This window comes from Orcinus orca, chromosome 8, assembly GCF_937001465.1.
Source record: "Orcinus orca chromosome 8, mOrcOrc1.1, whole genome shotgun sequence".
Classification (NCBI taxonomy): domain Eukaryota; kingdom Metazoa; phylum Chordata; class Mammalia; order Artiodactyla; family Delphinidae; genus Orcinus; species Orcinus orca.
This window is the reverse complement of record NC_064566.1, coordinates 48,306,657-48,324,698: the sequence shown is the minus strand read 5'-3', so window position 1 is coordinate 48,324,698 and position 18,042 is coordinate 48,306,657. Positions and strand designations below refer to the sequence as shown.

Below are 18,042 nucleotides of genomic sequence, written 5' to 3'. Positions count from 1 at the left end.
TAACAATGTGGAAGGACCCTTGAAGTAAGGCCAAAATGATAGGGGCTGTGGCTACCTGTGAGACTCCTGAGAAGGGTAATAGTAAGTAGGGTGTCTCTGCTTAATCAAAACACATCATCTTGTGACCATGAGGATCAAGAGAGTCACACAGACCTAACTGCTAACATCCTTGAATTCCTGAACCAATGCCAACAACCACCAACCATCAGGTTTCTAGTTTTACAAGAAGAAAAATCTAATTTGTTTAAGATATTCTTTAGGGGGATTTCCTTTTTTTGTTGTTGCTTTTGTCACAATCAAAATGTAACTGATAAACTGATAAAATCAGTGTCTCAACTTCCTCATGTGAGCATATTTTTCCCCAGTTAGGAGCCTAATTCATAGGACTGGGGAAGTGTTGACCGGCATCTGGTAAGCTAATTAAATGTCTGAAGCACCCTGAAGGAAACAGAAAGGGTTCTGTGATCAAGACAAGGTGGACAGGGTGGCCAGAGAAGCTATATTAGCCAGGGCATATCATGCTAAACACTAATGCAACAGAGGTTATTCCTTGTTCAAAGAAGTGTGGATATTCTCGATCAAGCAGTTCTCCTCTAAGCAGGGACTTAAATATCCAGACTCCTTCTATGCTCTGACTCCATCTTCAAAACACGTGCTTCAAGGTCACCCTGGAAGGCAGAGGAGGGGGTGGAGAACACGGAGAAGGCTCGTCCACTCTTGAACTGTCTTGGTCTGGTAGTGAAACGTCACTTCTGCTCTCTTTCCACTGGGGAGGACGATGTACACAGCCCCACCTTGATGCAAGGCGCTGGGAAATGTAATTTAACTGTGTGTCCAGGAAAAGGACATTTTGGTGAGCATCTAGCCCGGTTTTTCCACAGAAGAAAAGGTGATGCTGGTGTGAAGATCTGGAAGATAAAAATGAACTCACCAGGGAAAAGTATCCTGAGAAGATGGAGTGGCAAATGTAACGACCCAGAAGTAGAAATGGCTTGGAACACTTGAGGAATGGAAAGAAAGCCTGTGTGGCTGCAGTTTCGTGTAGAAACAGTGGGTTAAGGTGCAGCTGGAGAGGGAGGCCTGGGCAAGATCACACAGGGCCTGGGAAGGAGTTTGCCTTTTGTTCTCAGAGCACTGTGAATCCACTGAAGGATTTTCAGCAGAGAAGTGACATATCTGACTTACATTTTAAAAAGCTCACTTGGCTGAGTGGAAAATGAACTGCTCTGGGGACAGGAGTGCAAGCAACTGGACCCGTAAGGTGGTTACTGCAGTAGTCGAATGTCCTAGAACCAGGTGGACAGCCTGGGAGGTCACCAGGGATGGAGGACAACGTAATTAGAGGTCTCTGTGAGAATCTGTAAAGGGCTTCGTGAAATTACGTAAGTGGTTGAGTGACTGGAGCCGAGCTGTGTCTCTGCCAAGACCACGCTGCTTCTTTGGGAACTGTGCTCCCTTAGAACAGTGTTACAGGAACAAAAGCTGGAGCACCCCGATGACTGCAGGGGCAATAAGCCTCTAAAAGGGATGCTGAGGAAGCATAAGCACAGACTGCTAGCCAAACCCAACTTTATTCTTGTCTCTCACCACGCCTCCAACCCTTTTTCATTTACAGAAAAGCTGCAGCAAGCCTGTGACTTTTCAGCTCATTCTTAGTTCATAGATGTCTTAGAATCAGTTTAAGATACAAAACCAGTCTCAGATAATTGCAATGTCTAATCCTACGTTACAATAATTAATCTGCACCTATTGTAGCTTTACCTATTTTCGCCTCCCGGCTCTGTCCCACTTAAGTCAAGGAGCCTGCACTGGGGAAGGGAGGAATGGTCTGGATGCTCTCTGCTCTTCTCACCTCCTCTCCACCTAAGAGCTGCTGACTGCTCTGGGCCCAGCTGCAGAGAGGAAGAGGATAAAACAGTGCTTGCTTGACTGGGTGTTTCTGTGCCCCACGGGCCTGCTAGATATTTAAAGGGAGCATCATGCTGTCCCTTTTCTGCAGTCCCGTTTACCTTGGTGGATGCAGCTTTATTCTGGGTGGTTTCCTGAGACTCCCTCCTCAGCCCACATGGCACACTCCTAGCTTCTTTGTGCTAAGGTCTCCTTGCCTCTTCAAATGGTCCTACCGGACAGGACTCAAGACCAGCTGACACTTCCCTCTCCTGCAAGGTGCAAAGGATACACTCATGCATGGCTTACCACGGCAAATTCTGGGAACACAGGCCAATGCAAAAGCAGCAGCACTCCCCTGGCTCCACCCCTGAAACAGTTAATGAATCTCTGTTTGCCCTCCGCATTTCCAGGGCAGGAGTCAGATTCCAGGTTCACCATTTCTTGGCTTTAGGAATAAATACCTCAGGCTTCCCAAATGCTCCCAGTGGAATCTCCAATTACACTCTTTCCCACTCTTGTTTACTTCTTACTATGACTGCACTCCTTCATTCTGTTCTCCAATTGTTCCTTAAACTGATCTCACTGTTCCTTAAACAGCTGGCATGCTGTTATTTCTTAAAGAAATATATATTGTTCTCTCTTCAGTCTAGGCTCTCAACATTAGACACTGAAGCCCAGGCATGGACTTGAAGAACAGCTTGTCCTGAAGCTGACGATGGAGCAGGGGGGGACGTAGACTCAGGAAAGTCCTGCTTTCAGAATTGATAGAAACGCAGATGGAGGCTTGGCTGAGTTAGGGGGAGCCGGGGTCCTGAGTGAGACCCAGAAAGATGTTTATGTAGGTGGCTGGAGCCAGAACAGGCAAAGAAAGAACCCAAATTTTAAGTAAGGGAGGAAAGCAAAAGAGGGAGGAAGGCAGACCCCAGCTGTCCTGCTGAGCATGATAATAAAGCAGGGAAAATTAATCAAGATCTAGGAATATAAATAACACTTGGGAAACAGAGATATGGAGCTATAAAAAGGTGACGTGTGCACTACAGTGAGACAGATGCCCTGCTACTCCAAAACATCCCTTAGACTTTATGGCTTGCCTCCCTCCCTGTTATCCCAGGAGATTCCTGTCCCATGGAGCTGCCACAACAGTTGTCTCCCCAACAATCCCCAGTGAATCCCGCCAAGCTGGAGAGGACTGTCAGGGTATTTTGCCTTGCTGCCTGGTAGCCAGCTCCACTCACCAGCCTCACATCACCCCCAAGATGGAAGTCTCTCTAGTAGGCTGTGTGAACCCTCTGTCCCTTTGAAATTCACACTATCCCGCCTCTCCTACTCTTTGCAGATCTCCTGGATCTGCCCCCATCTTCAAGAGGTTGGCACCTGTTCCACGCTTATGTCTACCATCATCCTGGAGACCTTCAAAGTCCACGCAGAACCTCTCTCAATACCTGAGGCCTCCATGCATTAACCAATCTCCGGGCAACCTCCCTTGCACACCTCTCAGGCACTCACCCCTATAACTACACTCTAAACTTAGCCATTGCCTGGAGCTGCTCTGCTTCCAATATGAATTATTCAGGCATTCCAGTTTCTGACCACAGTCTCCCATCCTTCTAGGTTACTTGTTCAGTTACCCCCAATGCAACAACCTACTCCTGTCTTTACTCCACTCACCTGTTCTACCAAATTCCATGGTCCAGCATAGCAATCACTTACTTACAAACAGTCTGAAATTCCTTTGCTCGTTTATTTCAATTGCATGGCAAGTTTCCAACCCTGGGTGATCCCTCAGTACTCATTTTTTCCACAGCTACACCTAGATTCCTGAGTACGTAGAGAGAACCACAGCATTGGGCTCACTATAAATTCATGAATAATACCACTATAAATTCAAACCCCAGGCCCTCAACATTATGCAGCAATCCTCTCCCTGCTGCGACCTGACCTCTCTCTCATCTTAATAGACCTTTCAACAGCATCTGTCGGCCTAAAACCTCCCCACTCCTTCCATATTAAGAAATTCATTCTCCTGGTTTTACTCCTCCATCTCTGGCCCCACCTTCTCTTCTTGTCCCCTTTATTGGTTCATTTTCCTTTACTCATCCATTAAATGCTCCTGGGAGTTCTATTCCAAGCCACTTTCTCTTCTCGTTATCTTACTTTGGATATCTTACCTATTCCTATGACTTGAGTTACCTCCTCTGGCTGCTGAGTTTCTGTCCCACTTCCAAGTGAACATCAAGGTACCAAAAACCCAATCTTTTGAATGGCGTCACCAGCCCAACCAGTTGCTCAAGCCAGAAACCCAAGACTTGCTTCAGATTCCTTTCTCTCACCAAGCCGCAATGTCCCACCAGTTCTACTCACTGAAGTTCTCCCAACCGCCTCCGCCTATTCCACCGTCACTAGTTCACAGTGCCCTCATCATGTGCCCGAACCTGGGCTCCTGCAACACCCCTGCTTCTCATCGGTCCCACTCAACTGGACCCTGTCATCCTTATCATCTCCTTAGATGGATCTCAAGTGACCAGCTCAGGAATACAAAGATAAATATGAGTTGAGAAGACTGCAGCCTAATGCACAAAGCAATCGCCACACAGTATTTAGATGCTGAAATTGCACTCATCACGTAGCGCTCTGAGAGTGCGGATGAAGAAGTTAGTTCTGCTTTGGGAGTAACGGAGTAGGAAACAACTAGGCTGTTTGGAAGGATGAGTAAGACTCTGCTGGTCAGATGAGTATTCAGCAGAGAGAAGCACATGCAAAGGTACTGAGCAGTAGCTGCTGGATGGTTCATAGCCCAGTCTCCAAACATGCCCTCTGGCCTACACAGCCTGCCTCAAAACACCCACCTTACTGGAGGCACCCAACTGGCTCAGAGCCCTGGAACCTGTGTCCCAGTGGTCACTCTCAGTTCTTGTTCTTTGAAATAGGTAGAACAGGCTATATCTTTATACCTGGGCCCATGGCAGATGCCTTCTGGAAGGGGCCAAGGACCTATCATCCCAGTTCATCTTCTCCCGGCACTAGCCTTCCCTGCCCATAGCTTTCCTAAGACATGCTGATTTGGGCCCACTACAAGGCAGAAACAACAGACAGACCCTTCTGCCAATGAACAGCCCAATCTCCACCCCAAATAGCATCAATCAGTTGTGATTTATGAAGAGGCCCAGCTCCTGCACCACCCCCCCTCCAAGAACAGCTCACAATCTGTCAAGAATCTCTAAAAATCCTATAAAATAAACCTGTTGAAAGGCCTACCTTGAGCTCTCCCAGAGTCTTCCTCAGTCAACAAGTCCATTCTTTACTCTTCAACCCCTAACCCTGCCTGCAGAAGGTCTTTAGAAAACAGTAATGCTTACAACACACATCAGCCACAGCTACAGTTTATTGTGCACCTCCTGTGCACCCAGCCCTAGCTACAGATTTCCTCATTAACCCACACCACACAACAATCCCATGAGACAAGAATCCTACCATTTTCCAAATGAGTAATATGACATTCAAAGATTAAAAGACTCAGCAATCAGTGGCAGGCCTACCTGATTCCAAAATTTGTGCCCTCAGCCAGACACACACCAGGGCCCTATGGGACAACAGATACTAGGAGTAGTTTGGGCCATACAGCTCCAAAGATGAAGATAAGGATCAGGGGAAAGAAGCACTCAGTACAGGGACAATCAAACCATCCTGACCTAGAAGCCCAGACTGACGTGCTCAGCCAGGATGCTGGTGGGCTACCAGCTGCCCCAGAGCCAAGAAGCAATGCCTGCCCCAGGCCTTCAAGGCCTGGGCAGACCAAAGCTGTAGAAGCTATGGGTGAGCAGAAGGAGCTGATGCGCAAACAGGAAAAGGACAATAGAGGAGAGTGGAGATGCTAGGACAGAAAGCCCACGTGGCTCCTGAGAGATGGAAAGAGGAGCCACACCCAGAGATGCATTGAATTCCAAACCATGTCGTTTCCATGACACTAAGGGCATCCACAATTCCCAGATACTCCTGCGTTCTCACAGTAACTCCTTATTCTTTAGCTAGCCCAAATGACTTTATGCTTCCTGGAACCAAGAAGCCTTCATTAGAGCAGGGCTGAGCCAGGGGTTTCATTACATTTTGTTCTTGGGATGGAGTAAGGGTGGTACCAGGCCCCGGGTCACAGCCTGAGTACTTCAGAGTACTGAGCCTGGAGTTTAAGACTTGCCTCCCCTTTCAAGGGGGGTCCAGAGGTCACCTGCGCTTGTAGAGACAAGGCTGGAGCTTCAGGCCTGAGAGCTGAGCCTTGGGCCCGACCCGAGGAGGCCCAGTCTTTTGAAAGTCAAACAAGAAGAAGTGGCTGTTGGTCAGGTCCTAGGGACAGAAAAGACCCAGTGAGCTCTAAATCCTCACCCCAGCTCCTCAAACCACCTCCGTCCACATCCCGTCCCTGCTCAGAAAGCTTCCCAGGGCTCTCCCACAAGTCATGCCTTCAAGGAGCAAACGTCTGTGTCTGATTATGACCTCCATCCTGAACACCACTACTACCCTGAAGGGCCACACATGTGACAAAGATACGGACAGACTTCTTGGGGCCCTCACCTTGGAGATGACCTTGAAGCCCAGTTTGGTGACAGCCCCCAGAAAGGTCCGAACATCTTCAAAGCGGCTGCTGACCTCAGCCACTTTCAAGAGACCCCTGAAAAGGATGGAAAGTTCTGGGTAAATGCACAGACACACGCACGTGCACATATACATGCATCTGTTTCCTGGGGACTCCTACCCTGGCTTCAGCACTCGATTTGCCTCCTCTAGGAAGTCTCTGATGTTGGTTCCCATCAGTGAAAGGCAGAACACAGCCACGTCTACAGATTCATCCTCCAGAGGCACCTATGAAGAGTATCGTATGAAGCACACATTATGGGGAGGAGAAAGCCAGCACCGAGTGCTAGGGGTGCCGGGCAGAGAGGGCATGTTAGAGATTAGCCCATGAAGTTTGGGCCTAGGGCACAGGCCAGATACGTGGAAGGAGTGGGGTTTACCTGGGCCATGTCACACACAGTGACCCGGGGGTCCAGAGAGGCCAAGTCGAAGCAGTGCACAGGGTTCCGGATACTTGAAGCCAGGCGGCAGTCCCCACAGCCAAAGTCAGCCACCACCAGGGACGCAGGCCTGGAAGTGGAAGGGAGGAACAGCTCGCTGGTCTGGCCTGAGCCCGTGACTGACACACCTCGCTTCTCACAATGCCCAACTCCCACTCACCGCTGGTGAAGATCCCTGGCAATGCGGTCCACTGGCTGCAGTGGCCACTTCTTGACTTGGCTCTGGAAGCCACGGTGGTAGAGGAGAAAGGCCTCAGGGTCTTCCTGGAAGAGGCGCTGCGCAGCACTGCTGGGCCCTGAGTACAGCTGTTCATTGAGGTAGCGGAACCGGGCACCATCCAGCCGCTGGGCCATGCGGGCTCGCAGAGCCTCCGCCCGGGCTCCATGGCTGTCTGGACTGGGGGCAGGAGGCACCTCTGTCTCCTCTGTGGCGGCTGTGGCTGGGGCCTGCTCTGGCGCCCGAGGAAGCCGAAACTTGTTCTTCTGTCTACGCTTGTTCTTCTGCCGGTTCCGCCACTGCTTGCGACTCAAGGTGTGCGGAGGATTAGAGCAAGGGGTCTCAGGGCTTGGCTTGGTGGAGTCATTTGCAGCACTAGAATTCCAAGCTTTGGAACCTGCAGGGAGTGAGATGGGAAGGCATATTTGGGGCGATATCCCCTGAATTCAGAGGCTTAGCAAGAGATGAAACCTGAGACAGAGATTGTGGCCTAGATGAAAGTACTTCTTATTCCCTAACCCCAAATCTAGTGGTGGCAGATAACCTCTGTCATATGTAGGATCAGCTGATCCCCCCTCCCTGTCCCACATGCACTAATACCAGTTTGGTCAACATTGTCCAGGGGCTGGGCAGGATTTGAAGGGTCCTGTTTCTGGCATTTCCTCTTTCTTTTCTCTTCTGCATTAAAGTCATTGCCAAGAAGAGCCCCTTTGTGGCACTTCTTCCTTTCCACTTCCCCTTCCTTGGAGCCACTGCTAGGTGGGCCCTGTTTTTGACGTTTCTTCTTCCTTTTCTTCTTTACTTCAGGAGAAGTGCTGGCAAACAAGACCTTTTTTGGGCGTTTCTTCTTTCTTTGCACCACCTCCTCCTCGTCCTCCTCGTCACTGCCAGGCAGACTGGGGGGCTGCTGGGGAAGAGATGCTGCCTCCAGGGCCCGTAATGTGGCCAAGAGCTGGCGGTGCTTGGAGCCCTGGGGGAAAACAAGGGATGAGAGCAGGGGCGAGGAGAATGGATGGGGCCTGGAGAATAAGAAAGGAGAGATGGGGACCTCATTCAGACACTGGTTAGAGGCATATGGATTATTCCCAGTCAACTTAACTTGTCATGAAGACTGCCAGACCCTGAAGAACTTTCAAGTCGCCATCCCAAGGAGGGCAGAGAAATCAGCCACCCCACTTTCTTCATTGTGCAGATGAGGTAATGGGGTTCCCCAGAGAAATGTTCTCTGCACGTGCTTTTCCTTCCAAGCTACAAGATCAAGGCCAGGGACCAGGAGTTCCAACCCTCAATCTCAGGCTTCTACCTCTAACTAATACCTTTTTATAAAAGTTAGGAAGGTTTCTGAAAACAAGAGTAACGGGATCACACGTGTGTGTATTAAAGGTGCCTCCTTTAATAGTTGTAGTGTAGAGAACAAACTGAAAAGGACAAGCTGTAGACAGAGGCCAGTGGCACGGACTACAGCAATGGGTTGAGGGGCTGAAGAGGAGGGAATAAAGCAGACAGATTCCATGTTGGAGGCTGACCGAAGGGTAGAAAGAGCCTGAGCAAGTGCAGCAGCCCTCACATCGGCGAAAGCTTAAAGGAGAAAGGTCTCCTGTCTGGGAGGCCATTCTAGGTTGAAGTCCTACTGGGTGGTCCTAAGCCAGGCACTTATCTTGGAGCTCCCCTCAGCACCACCTCCCTTTGAAAGGTAGTGCTGACAACCCTTCAACGTCGCTTACTCTTGCTCTCTCCAGTGTCCACACAGCACCCAATGACCTTTTCAAAATGCAAATCTGAAGAAATCATTCCTCTACTAAAACACTCCACTGGCTTCTCTCTCTCTTTACCGTATGCAAAGCCTCTAATCTAGCTCTCCAATTTCTACGGCACCCCCTCTCACTCTCTCCGTTCCAACTACACAGATTATTTCTGTGTAGGTGTGTGACCCTAGCAGAACATGCTCTCTCACACCAGGGTCTCTGCACGTGCTTTTCCTTCCAAGAAACCCTCTTTGCTTCACTAACTTCTACTCACCAAGTCTCTCTCAGTTCCAACATCACTTTCTTTTGGAAGTTCCGGGATTTTCGGGCGGTCGCAGGCGTCCCCCTCCCCCTAATACACATGCGGCGCGCCCCAGCTCTGGGATCCAGCGGGGTCCGTTCCGAGTGCCCCTGCGGGTCCACTCACCTTGATTTGCGAGTCGGCCGTGGTCCGAGGCCGTAAGGCTACAGACCCGAGGTCCGCGACTACTGGGGCCTCCTCGGCCCACTCCGGCTCCTCGAACATGGGGTTGGGGAGAGCGAGGTCGTGCGGTCCACCAGCCTCTCCACGTGCCCAGCTAGTCTCCAGGAGTCAAAGCGCTCAGAGCCTCCAACACAGGGCCGGAAACCAAAGAGTGAAAGCTAAGGCGGCTAGAGCAGCCGGCTCAGCGCCGAAAACCATCGAGTTTAGACACTGGTGGGCTAGAAGGTCAAGGAAGGCGGGCTGGAGGGCTGGGGGAAGGAGGCCCGCGCTAGCCAGAGAGGGCCAGGGGCGGGGCCGGGCGGCGGGCGCGGCCGGACGGGAGTTCCCCGGAGAAGGCTCCTCCAGCCCGAGTCCCGGTGAGTGTGGGAGCACCCGTGCCCCCTCCCCAAGTCTCAAGCTCTACCAGGCGGTCACCCCTCACTCCGCCTACTCCATTCTGAGTGGGGAACGAAGGCCATCCCCGGGAAGGACCTCCGATCCCCTCCCCCAGGGTATAGGGCGCCTAAACTCCCCCCTCCCCCCAGCTCTGTCCGCGGGTAGGGTCTCTGTGCTTGCTCTCTGACATCCCTTCGGGAGGTACTGCCTCTTAATCACCCCCTACTTCGCCCGACCCGCCTTTCCCTCGCGCCCAGGGGACACAGTACGGGATCATCCCGCTGCCCCCCTAACCCCTTCACAGACCTCCAGTAGCCGGGTACGCAGTGCCCAGACCCCCACCCCAACACAAACACTTCTCTCCTTTAAGGGACAAGGCTTGGGGCTCACCCCCCCCTTCCCTGGATCCTTCTACAGTCCCCACGCTTTCCCAATCGAGGGGACTCAGCGCCGGGACGCTGCTATGGACGACATTTTCACTCAGTGCCGGGAGGGCAATGCGGTTGCCGTCCGCCTGTGGCTGGACAACACGGAGAACGACCTCAACCAGGGGTGAGCTGAAGTGACTGGTGGGGGAGAGGAAGGGTAAAGACATGCTTCTCTCCTTGATGTGGGGTGCTCACGTCTGGTGCGGGCTGCTGACTTTCCTATCTAGTGTGATGAGGGCTAAGCACAGCCAGTCAGCGGGGCAGAGGGTCTCCACACAGGAAGCTGTTGTTTGAGCTGAATCTGGACTGAATAAGAATTTCACAGGCAGAGGCTGCAGAGAACTTTTCTAGCCTCAGTAAGCTGCATGGGCAAAAGCTAGGGGGCAAGACACCCAGAAGAGGGTGCCCAGAAATTGTCCGGAGTTCCCTATGGCTAGAGGATAGAAGACCTCTGTGGGCTTCTGTGAGCTGAAGCACTGGGTACAAGCGGAGAACGACAGGAGATAAGATTGGAAAGGTCTGCAAGGGTCAGCCAGATCATGCAAGAATATTTAGACTATAATAATGCATTTATTCCAAGAACAAGGGTTTAAAGCCATGTAATGATATGAGACTGTCCATTTGTTAAGTGTCATCTTGGATGCTTTGTGAAGAGCAGGTGGTGATGTGAAGAGTGGCACCAGAAGTGGTGATAGCTTGGACTGGAATTGGGGCAGGTAAAAAAGAAAAAAAATGATCAAATTCCTGAAATCTTTAGGATAAAGAATTGCTGAGACTTGGTGTGGGAAGTGAGGAAGGTCAAAATGATGACCAGGGTTCTGGCTTGGGCACTTGGGTAGATGGTGGTTCCTTTTACTGACATGGACAAGACTGAAGGGTGATGAGTTCCACTCTGGACATGTTAAAGTGACAGTACAGTGAAGTGGAAATGTTGAGTAGGCTGTTGGATTTCAAGAGAGAGATATGACTTGGAGACAGATTTGGGAGATATTAGCATGTAGGTGGCACCTGAAGAGGAGGGTGTGAAACAGAGGGGATGAGAAACCTACAAGACCAAAAAGGAGCAACTGGAGGTTAAAGGAGAAACAGGAAAATATGCTAGTAAGGCTTGGAGAAGTGAATGTTTCAACAAAAGGGGAGTGGTCAACGGTACTATAGACTGCTGAGAGGTCAAAGAACTTGAGCACTTTAAAGTAACCACTGAATTTACCATTAATTATATGTTTGATGATCTCTGTGAGGGCTGCTTCAGAGGAAAACAAGTGAAGAAACTAGACTAGGTTCCTTCATTTAAAGAACTATACTGAACTTCTGTGCTGGGTGCTAGAGGTCCAGAATCAGACATAATGCTCGCCTTCAAGGCAGCAGCCCTGTGACAGGTTGAATGGGAGGTAGAGAAAGTGAATGTAGACAAGTTCTTTAAGGCTGGCTGAGACAGGAGGACAAGAAAAGCTGTAGTGATGTTGATTCAGCATGGTGGATTTTAATTTTATTTTAAAATTTTAGTTTTTGAGGTTGGGAGATTTTATTTTTTAGGTTTGAGAGGTAAGGATCACCTGTCATCTTCATCCAGGCTTTACAGTTTTCCATTAGGCTTCTATGCTATTTCTCCATAATTCGCAGTCACTCCTTCCGTTTTTCATATAATTCTTCAAAGGGTGCTCTGATAAAGACAGCGAGTGCAGTTAGTATTTTGTTGGTGGGGTTATAACGGGTCAGGTGAGGTTGTCCAGTGAGCCTGGCATCTAGGAAGACTCAGCTGCCAAAAGGTGAAGGGGTGGCATTAGCGTAACCGGTGCTGGTTTGAGATAGGCTTTGGGGGCCCAACTGGCTATATGCTGGATATGAAGTGAGGGTGAACTTCCTGCTGGCCTCTTCGGGACTAAAATTCAGGTTCTGAGGTGACCAGCAGCCTGACAGTGGGCAGAACCCTTGTGCCTATACTTTTGCTCTCAGGCTCTGGCCTGCCCTGGGGCTACAGACTGCCAGAGGCTGATAAGCTGGGGCACAAATTAAAGAGCTGGGATGCAAAACTGACTGATAAGCAGGGGGTGGTGATTGCTTTAGGAAGAGGAAGGGGAATACCCACCTCCCAGGAAAGGTTTTGGCTATCTTTGGGAGCAGATGAGGGCAGCTGTGGAGGGAAATCTAAGTTAAAGGCCACACCCACCACCCACATTGGCTGTGGGGACATCTGGGTGGCCCGCGGTGGCGGCTCCGGGCCCCGCCCAGAGCCCGCACACGGGAAGTGACCGCAGCACTAAGGCATCCTGAGGCTGCCGGCCCAGACCACGGACTGCCCCCCTGCTCCGCCCCTTGGATCTGCAGCCCAGGACTGGAGGGAATTTCCTTTTATGGCCCCAGGCTGTCAGGCCGGCCTAGCTTCCACACAGTTGGGTTTTTTTTTGTTTTTTGTACATTTCTTTTACTTTATAAAATACAAGTTCTTGAGAAAAGAAAAGTCAGGTGTAGCTTTCTTTCTAAAGAAGCCATTCTCATTTTCTTGTTTTCTGTGCCCAGGATTGCTTGAGTAGAGGAATCCTGTCTTATGTGGTGGTATCTACTTCATCATGAATGACTTATCAAAAGCATTTCTCCTTTTCATTATAAACCCTTCCAAACCATCATTTTAATTCCATTTCCTTTTTAGATCTTAATTTCAGTATCAGAACCAATCAGTAAGCTTGCTTCCTCTCCCATGAGCTGCGGCTTTCCTTTTCAAACCTACTCCTCCTTCCCATTAACGTGCACTGAACAGCTGCCGTCACTGCTTTCTCTCAAGAAGCTTACAGTCTAATAGACAAGACAGGCCACTAACAGATTTTTACAATCCAGTGTGACAAGTACTGTAGTAGGGGGATGTGCCAGATGCAGTGGAAAACAGAAAGGACCAACAGATGTTGCAAAAGGGGTGCAAAGGAAACCAGATGAAGAATGTTACCACGTAATGAGGGCATGCCAGGGAAGAAAGGCTAGTGGGAGGTGGTGATGGAGACAATGAATCATGTGGATTTGTTGGGATTTCAGGTAGTGGTTGGTTGGGTTTGAAGCTCAGGGGAAGGTCTGAATTGGACAGCTTTGGGAGTTGCTGGCATGAATGAGAATCAAAGTCCTAGAGGTAAAGTTTCTCAGGGAGAGTATGCAGAGTGACTATCAGTTTTTTTTGTATCAAAGCCTTTGCCCCCATCCCACCTCCAGATCAATGACCATTGCCCCTTCCTCAAAGGGACGATCATGGCTTCTCCCCCTTGCACTGGGCCTGCCGAGAAGGCCGATCTGCTGTGGTCGAGATGCTGATCATGCGCGGGGCACGAATCAATGTGATGAACCGTGGGGATGACACCCCTCTGCACTTGGCAGCCAGTCATGGGCACCGTGATATTGTACAGAAGGTATGTATGAACCCCTGCCTCTGTCATCTACTTGATGTACCTGCCTGGAAGTCAGCCATAGGCACTATAACATACCATAGAAAGTATGTATACTCTTCTCCCTCCTTGCATGCCTCAACACACATCTCTCATTTGGGACTGACTGTACCTTCTGCCTCTTTCTGTTTGGCCATGGGGACCAGCTGCTGCAGTACAAAGCTGACATCAATGCAGTGAATGAGCATGGGAATGTGCCCCTGCACTATGCCTGTTTTTGGGGCCAAGATCAGGTGGCAGAGGTGAGTACTCAGGCCCAGAGTTCTGGGATGGGTGGGAAGCAAAGTCTAAGCTTGAGTGGGAGATTCTAGAACCCTCAACCCATCCTATGAGTACTGCCCAGTACTCACGACATTCACAGGGTTTGTACTGCATCTACATTGATGGTTGGTTGTGACTGCCCTCATCACAGCCACCTTTTAATTCCAGGACCTCGTGGCTAATGGGGCCCTTGTCAGCATCTGTAACAAGTATGGAGAGATGCCTGTGGACAAAGCCAAGGCACCCTTGAGAGAGCTTCTCCGAGGTCTGTCCCCACCCACCGCTCATGTCTTATCATGTTTCAGCCTATCTCCTCCCACCACACAACAGCTGAGGTCAAGACTGTTTGTCTTTCTTCCTTAGAGCGGGCAGAGAAGATGGGCCAGAATCTGAACCGTATTCCATACAAGGACACATTCTGGAAGGGGACTACCCGCACTCGGCCCCGTGAGTCAGTTGTGAGGGGAGGGGTGGTGATAGAGAATAATCCTGGGCTCCTGGGGCTGGGTGAGAGGGAGCCTGGTTAGAGGGAAGTACCTGACCTGCCCGTACTCTCAGGAAATGGGACTCTGAACAAACACTCCGGCATTGACTTCAAACAGCTCAACTTCCTGGCGAAGCTCAATGAGAATCACTCTGGAGAGGTGACCCCTGCCCTTGCCCTCCCACCCCCCGACACATTACCTGCTCTGCACTCATTTTAAGTTTTTCCTCCAGTTAGTGGGCAGGAAAGCAGTGGCCTTAGTTAAAGCCTTCTAACCCATATCTGTCCCTCAGCTATGGAAGGGCCGCTGGCAGGGGAATGACATCGTCGTGAAGATGCTGAAGGTTCGAGACTGGAGTACAAGGAAGAGTAGGGACTTCAACGAGGAGTGTCCCCGGCTCAGGTGTGGCAAGGCCTAAACTGGAAGCCTGGGTTCCAAGGAACCCTGCCCAGCACCCAGAGGGAGATCTTTTATGCTGGGTCTCAGCCAGGGACACTCTCTCCCTCTTCCAGGATTTTCTCCCACCCGAATGTGCTCCCAGTGCTCGGTGCCTGTCAGTCCCCACCTGCTCCTCACCCCACCCTCATCACACACTGGATGCCATATGGATCCCTGTACAATGTGCTACACGAAGGCACCAGTGAGTAGGGGATGCCAAATCTCGTCGTGGCGGGGGAGGGGAGAGAAGTGTAAGCCTCTCCAAACTACTTAACTCTTGCCTCCTCTTTTAGATTTCGTTGTGGACCAGAGCCAGGCTGTGAAGTTTGCGCTGGACATGGCAAGGGGCATGGCCTTCCTACACACACTAGAGCCCCTCATCCCACGACATGCACTCAACAGTCGTAGTGTAATGGTGAGGTCACAACTTCACTCCCGGCCCAGGCCACAGAAGCCCTTTCCCTATCTAGAATAGGACTTACCTCCTTCCACACAACTATCTTCTCCTCCTCAGATTGATGAGGACATGACTGCTCGAATCAGTATGGCCGACGTCAAGTTCTCCTTCCAGTGCCCCGGACGCATGTATGCACCTGCCTGGGTGGCCCCTGAAGGTGAGTGAGTGCATTATATTGGGAGGCAGAGAAGGGGCAGCTCAGTAGTAATGGAAGGGAAGCAGAAACAGGATAGGCAGCTGGAACAATTAAGTCCTGTCCCTCCAGCTCTGCAAAAGAAGCCTGAAGACACAAACAGACGCTCAGCAGACATGTGGAGTTTTGCAGTGCTTCTGTGGGAACTGGTGACACGGGAGGTACCCTTTGCTGACCTCTCCAACATGGAAATTGGAATGAAGGTGAGAGCATAACTGGATATACTTGTGTTGGGGGAATGGTGGTGGTAGTGACAATAATTGTAGTGGGGCTGGGCTCTTCCTACATTTGTTCAAATATACAAAATCCTGTCCTGAGGGCTAGAGGCCGCTCCCCACATGAGACTCAAGTTCTGAGACCCACGTTGTTTTTCCTTGTGCTTGCAGGTGGCACTGGAAGGCCTTCGGCCTACCATCCCACCAGGCATTTCCCCCCATGTATGTAAACTCATGAAGATCTGCATGAATGAAGACCCTGCTAAGCGGCCCAAGTTTGACATGATTGTGCCTATCCTGGAGAAGATGCAGGACAAGTAGGGCTGGAAAGTCCTTGTCTAAACTCCAGAGGTGTCAGGACACGGTTAGGGGAGTGCACCTCCCCAAAGCAGCAGGCCTCTGGTTGCCTCCCCTGCCTCTAGTCATGGTACTACCCCAGCCATGGGGCCCATCCCCTGCCCCCATCCCTACCACTGTGGCCCAAAAAGGGAATGGGCTTAAAGCTTTGTCACTTGCCACACGGTGTCTCCCAGCATGGGAGGGATCAGCCCTGCCTGTCACAATAAAGTTTATTATGAAAACAGGCTGGTGTGGGGACAAGGGGATGGACAAGTACATTTAGACTGGGTGGCTCAGGTGAAGTAGTGCGGCTTCTTCACATTGATGCCATACTCGCTGAGGGCAGGGGTCAAGTCCTCCATGGTTAGAGTGTACTTGCGGTCCTGAGGGAAAAGGGAAGAGCACCAACTGAACACGGGAATTCCAGATTTCAATCCCAGGTGGGTGACCCTGAGTAGGTCTTTCACCTCCCCTAGGGCTTAGTTTCCCTCAAAGGGGTTTCAGTATAATTTAAGCCTCTGCTGCTGTAGGAGGTAATAACTGACTCAACGAGCCTCGCCTCACACCTTGCTCTTGCTTCGGGAACTGCCAGAGGCTGTGCCCTTCATTTTGCAGTGCTGTAGGGCATCGTTGGCAATATCTGAGATGAATTTCTGGGCAGCTAGGGAGATGAGCCGAATTCTAGAGAGAAAAAGATGGTATGAGAAGGAGGTGGGCAACAAACTCCACACAAGCACCCAAGGCTCTAACCTGCCCGGAGTTTACTCACATGCGTGGGTCCGAGGCCTCAAAGCCAGCACGGTTCAAGTAGTAACCAGTCACTGCATCGGGGATCTGAAAAGTCAATTAGACGACTGTCAGTGTTAGCCCTGTGTACTGTGGGGCTGAGAGTGGGAGGGTACGGGAAATGGAGGGCAAGCCTGGCTACCAGGAAGCTCCTCATTTGGGTGGGCAGAAGGGATAAATCACAAGAGCTAGTAGGGGAGTAAACGCAAGAGAACGCTGCAAACACAGGCGGCGTGGCAGAAGCTGACGTGACAGCGGGCCAGCAGCCTGTTCAGGCGGGAAGCCCACCGTAGGCGTGTAATCCTCCAGCTGCATCAGGAAGTCCACCAGAGGCGTGCTGGACACCACCGGCTTCACGTCTCCGTTGGCCGCGCTTGGCAGCACGTAAACCCCGTTAGACATGGCCCCCTCCGGGGGCGCCGCGCCGCCCGCCGTCACCGGAGCTGGAGGAGAACCAGCAAATTGAGACATGGAGGTGGGAGGCGCGGGGGCCCAGCTAGGTCTGCCTTAACCCTCTGCCCTCACCCGCCGCTGGGGCCAGCCCAAGGCGCGGCCCTCGCCCTCACCCGTCCCGGCCCTCACCCGCTCCGCGCCGCTCGGCCGGCTCCCCGGCCCGCGCCGCCACGGCTCCCGTGCCCCCTGCCGCGGCTCCAGCCCCAGGCCCCCCAGCTGTCCCCGCGGGGCTGGCCTTGTTCTCCGCAGCGACGCCGGCGGGCAGCGCGGCGGGGGCCGAGACCGCGGGTGCCGGGCCCGAGGCCGAGGCGGCAGAAGCCGGCGCCGCCTCGGGGTCCGCGCCGGAGCCGCTGCAGCTCATCGGGCCGGTGGGAGAGGCGGCGAACAGAACCGCTTCCGCTTCCGTTCACGTTACGCACGCACCAGGGTTGGCGTCACACGCCTCGCGACTCGCCCCTCCCACGTCACGTTCGCTCCTCCCTTAGGCTGCTCGTCTCTTTCCGCGGCCCCTCCGGCGGCTAGATGACGAAGGCCGATGGGCGGAGACAAAGTGTTGGAGAACCGCGATAGCGCGAACATTTCTCCTAGGCGGATCCGCTGGGATGGGAACGCTTGAATGTCGAGGAGTCTCTTCCGTAGGTCTGGGACCCCTCACCCAGCCTGACGCCCGAAAACCTGGCTTTGGGGCCCATCGCCCCGACACCTCTCGACCGTTGGTCGCCTGCCAGTCTGCATCCTTCCTAGTCCCTTTATTCAGCCTTTTAAGGGTTTGTAGTGGAGTT

General features: G+C 51.7%; 3 protein-coding genes across 12 annotated transcripts in view; 1 reads left to right on the top strand and 2 right to left on the bottom strand.

Moving 5' to 3' along the window:
• RRP8 (ribosomal RNA processing 8) overlaps window positions 1-9,591 on the bottom strand; it is an 83,619-nt gene extending 74,028 nt beyond the window's left edge. For 3 of the 6 annotated variants that reach the window (XR_007478980.1, XR_007478979.1, XM_033404628.2), the window contains exons 1-7: window positions 9,346-9,591; window positions 7,774-8,143; window positions 7,117-7,570; window positions 6,897-7,026; window positions 6,638-6,744; window positions 6,457-6,553; window positions 6,113-6,228 (exon numbers count right to left, since the gene is read on the bottom strand). Coding sequence is in view for 2 of the 6 variants with exons in the window: in XM_033404628.2 (XP_033260519.1) it covers window positions 6,113-6,228; window positions 6,457-6,553; window positions 6,638-6,744; window positions 6,897-7,026; window positions 7,117-7,570; window positions 7,774-8,143; window positions 9,346-9,444 (1,373 nt within the window). In the remaining 4 variants the exon portion in view is untranslated. Of the gene's footprint in view, window positions 1-403; window positions 6,229-6,456; window positions 6,554-6,637; window positions 6,745-6,896; window positions 7,027-7,116; window positions 7,571-7,773; window positions 8,144-9,345 lie in introns of those variants that run through there. The other 3 variants (XR_004476539.2, XR_007478981.1, XM_004279238.4) reach the window with 2 other exon arrangements.
• On the top strand, window positions 8,207-16,266 carry ILK (integrin linked kinase). 5 transcript variants are annotated; one of them, XM_012536531.3, is made up of 13 exons: window positions 8,207-8,370; window positions 10,148-10,329; window positions 13,432-13,597; window positions 13,780-13,875; window positions 14,063-14,159; window positions 14,258-14,341; window positions 14,453-14,538; window positions 14,672-14,781; window positions 14,892-15,019; window positions 15,111-15,232; window positions 15,332-15,431; window positions 15,540-15,670; window positions 15,854-16,266. In XM_012536531.3, the coding sequence occupies exons 2-13, from the start codon at window positions 10,241-10,243 to the stop codon at window positions 16,001-16,003; spliced, it is 1,359 nt and encodes a 452-aa protein (XP_012391985.1). In that variant the 5' UTR covers window positions 8,207-8,370; window positions 10,148-10,240; the 3' UTR covers window positions 16,004-16,266. The 5 variants fall into 5 exon arrangements, with proteins under 5 accessions (XP_012391985.1, XP_012391984.1, XP_049570113.1 ...); XM_012536530.3 differs by lacking the exon at window positions 8,207-8,370 and adding an exon at window positions 9,633-9,758; XM_049714156.1 differs by lacking the exon at window positions 8,207-8,370 and adding an exon at window positions 9,650-9,758 and having other exon boundaries at window positions 10,195-10,329.
• On the bottom strand, window positions 16,234-17,670 carry TAF10 (TATA-box binding protein associated factor 10). Its single transcript, XM_004279237.4, has 5 exons — window positions 17,390-17,670; window positions 17,096-17,250; window positions 16,791-16,855; window positions 16,588-16,702; window positions 16,234-16,404 (listed from the first exon to the last, which is right to left on the bottom strand). Exons 1-5 carry the CDS (start codon window positions 17,619-17,621, stop codon window positions 16,315-16,317), a joined length of 657 nt encoding a protein of 218 aa, XP_004279285.1. The 5' UTR covers window positions 17,622-17,670; the 3' UTR covers window positions 16,234-16,314.
• Between the last annotated feature and the right edge of the window lie 372 nt (window positions 17,671-18,042).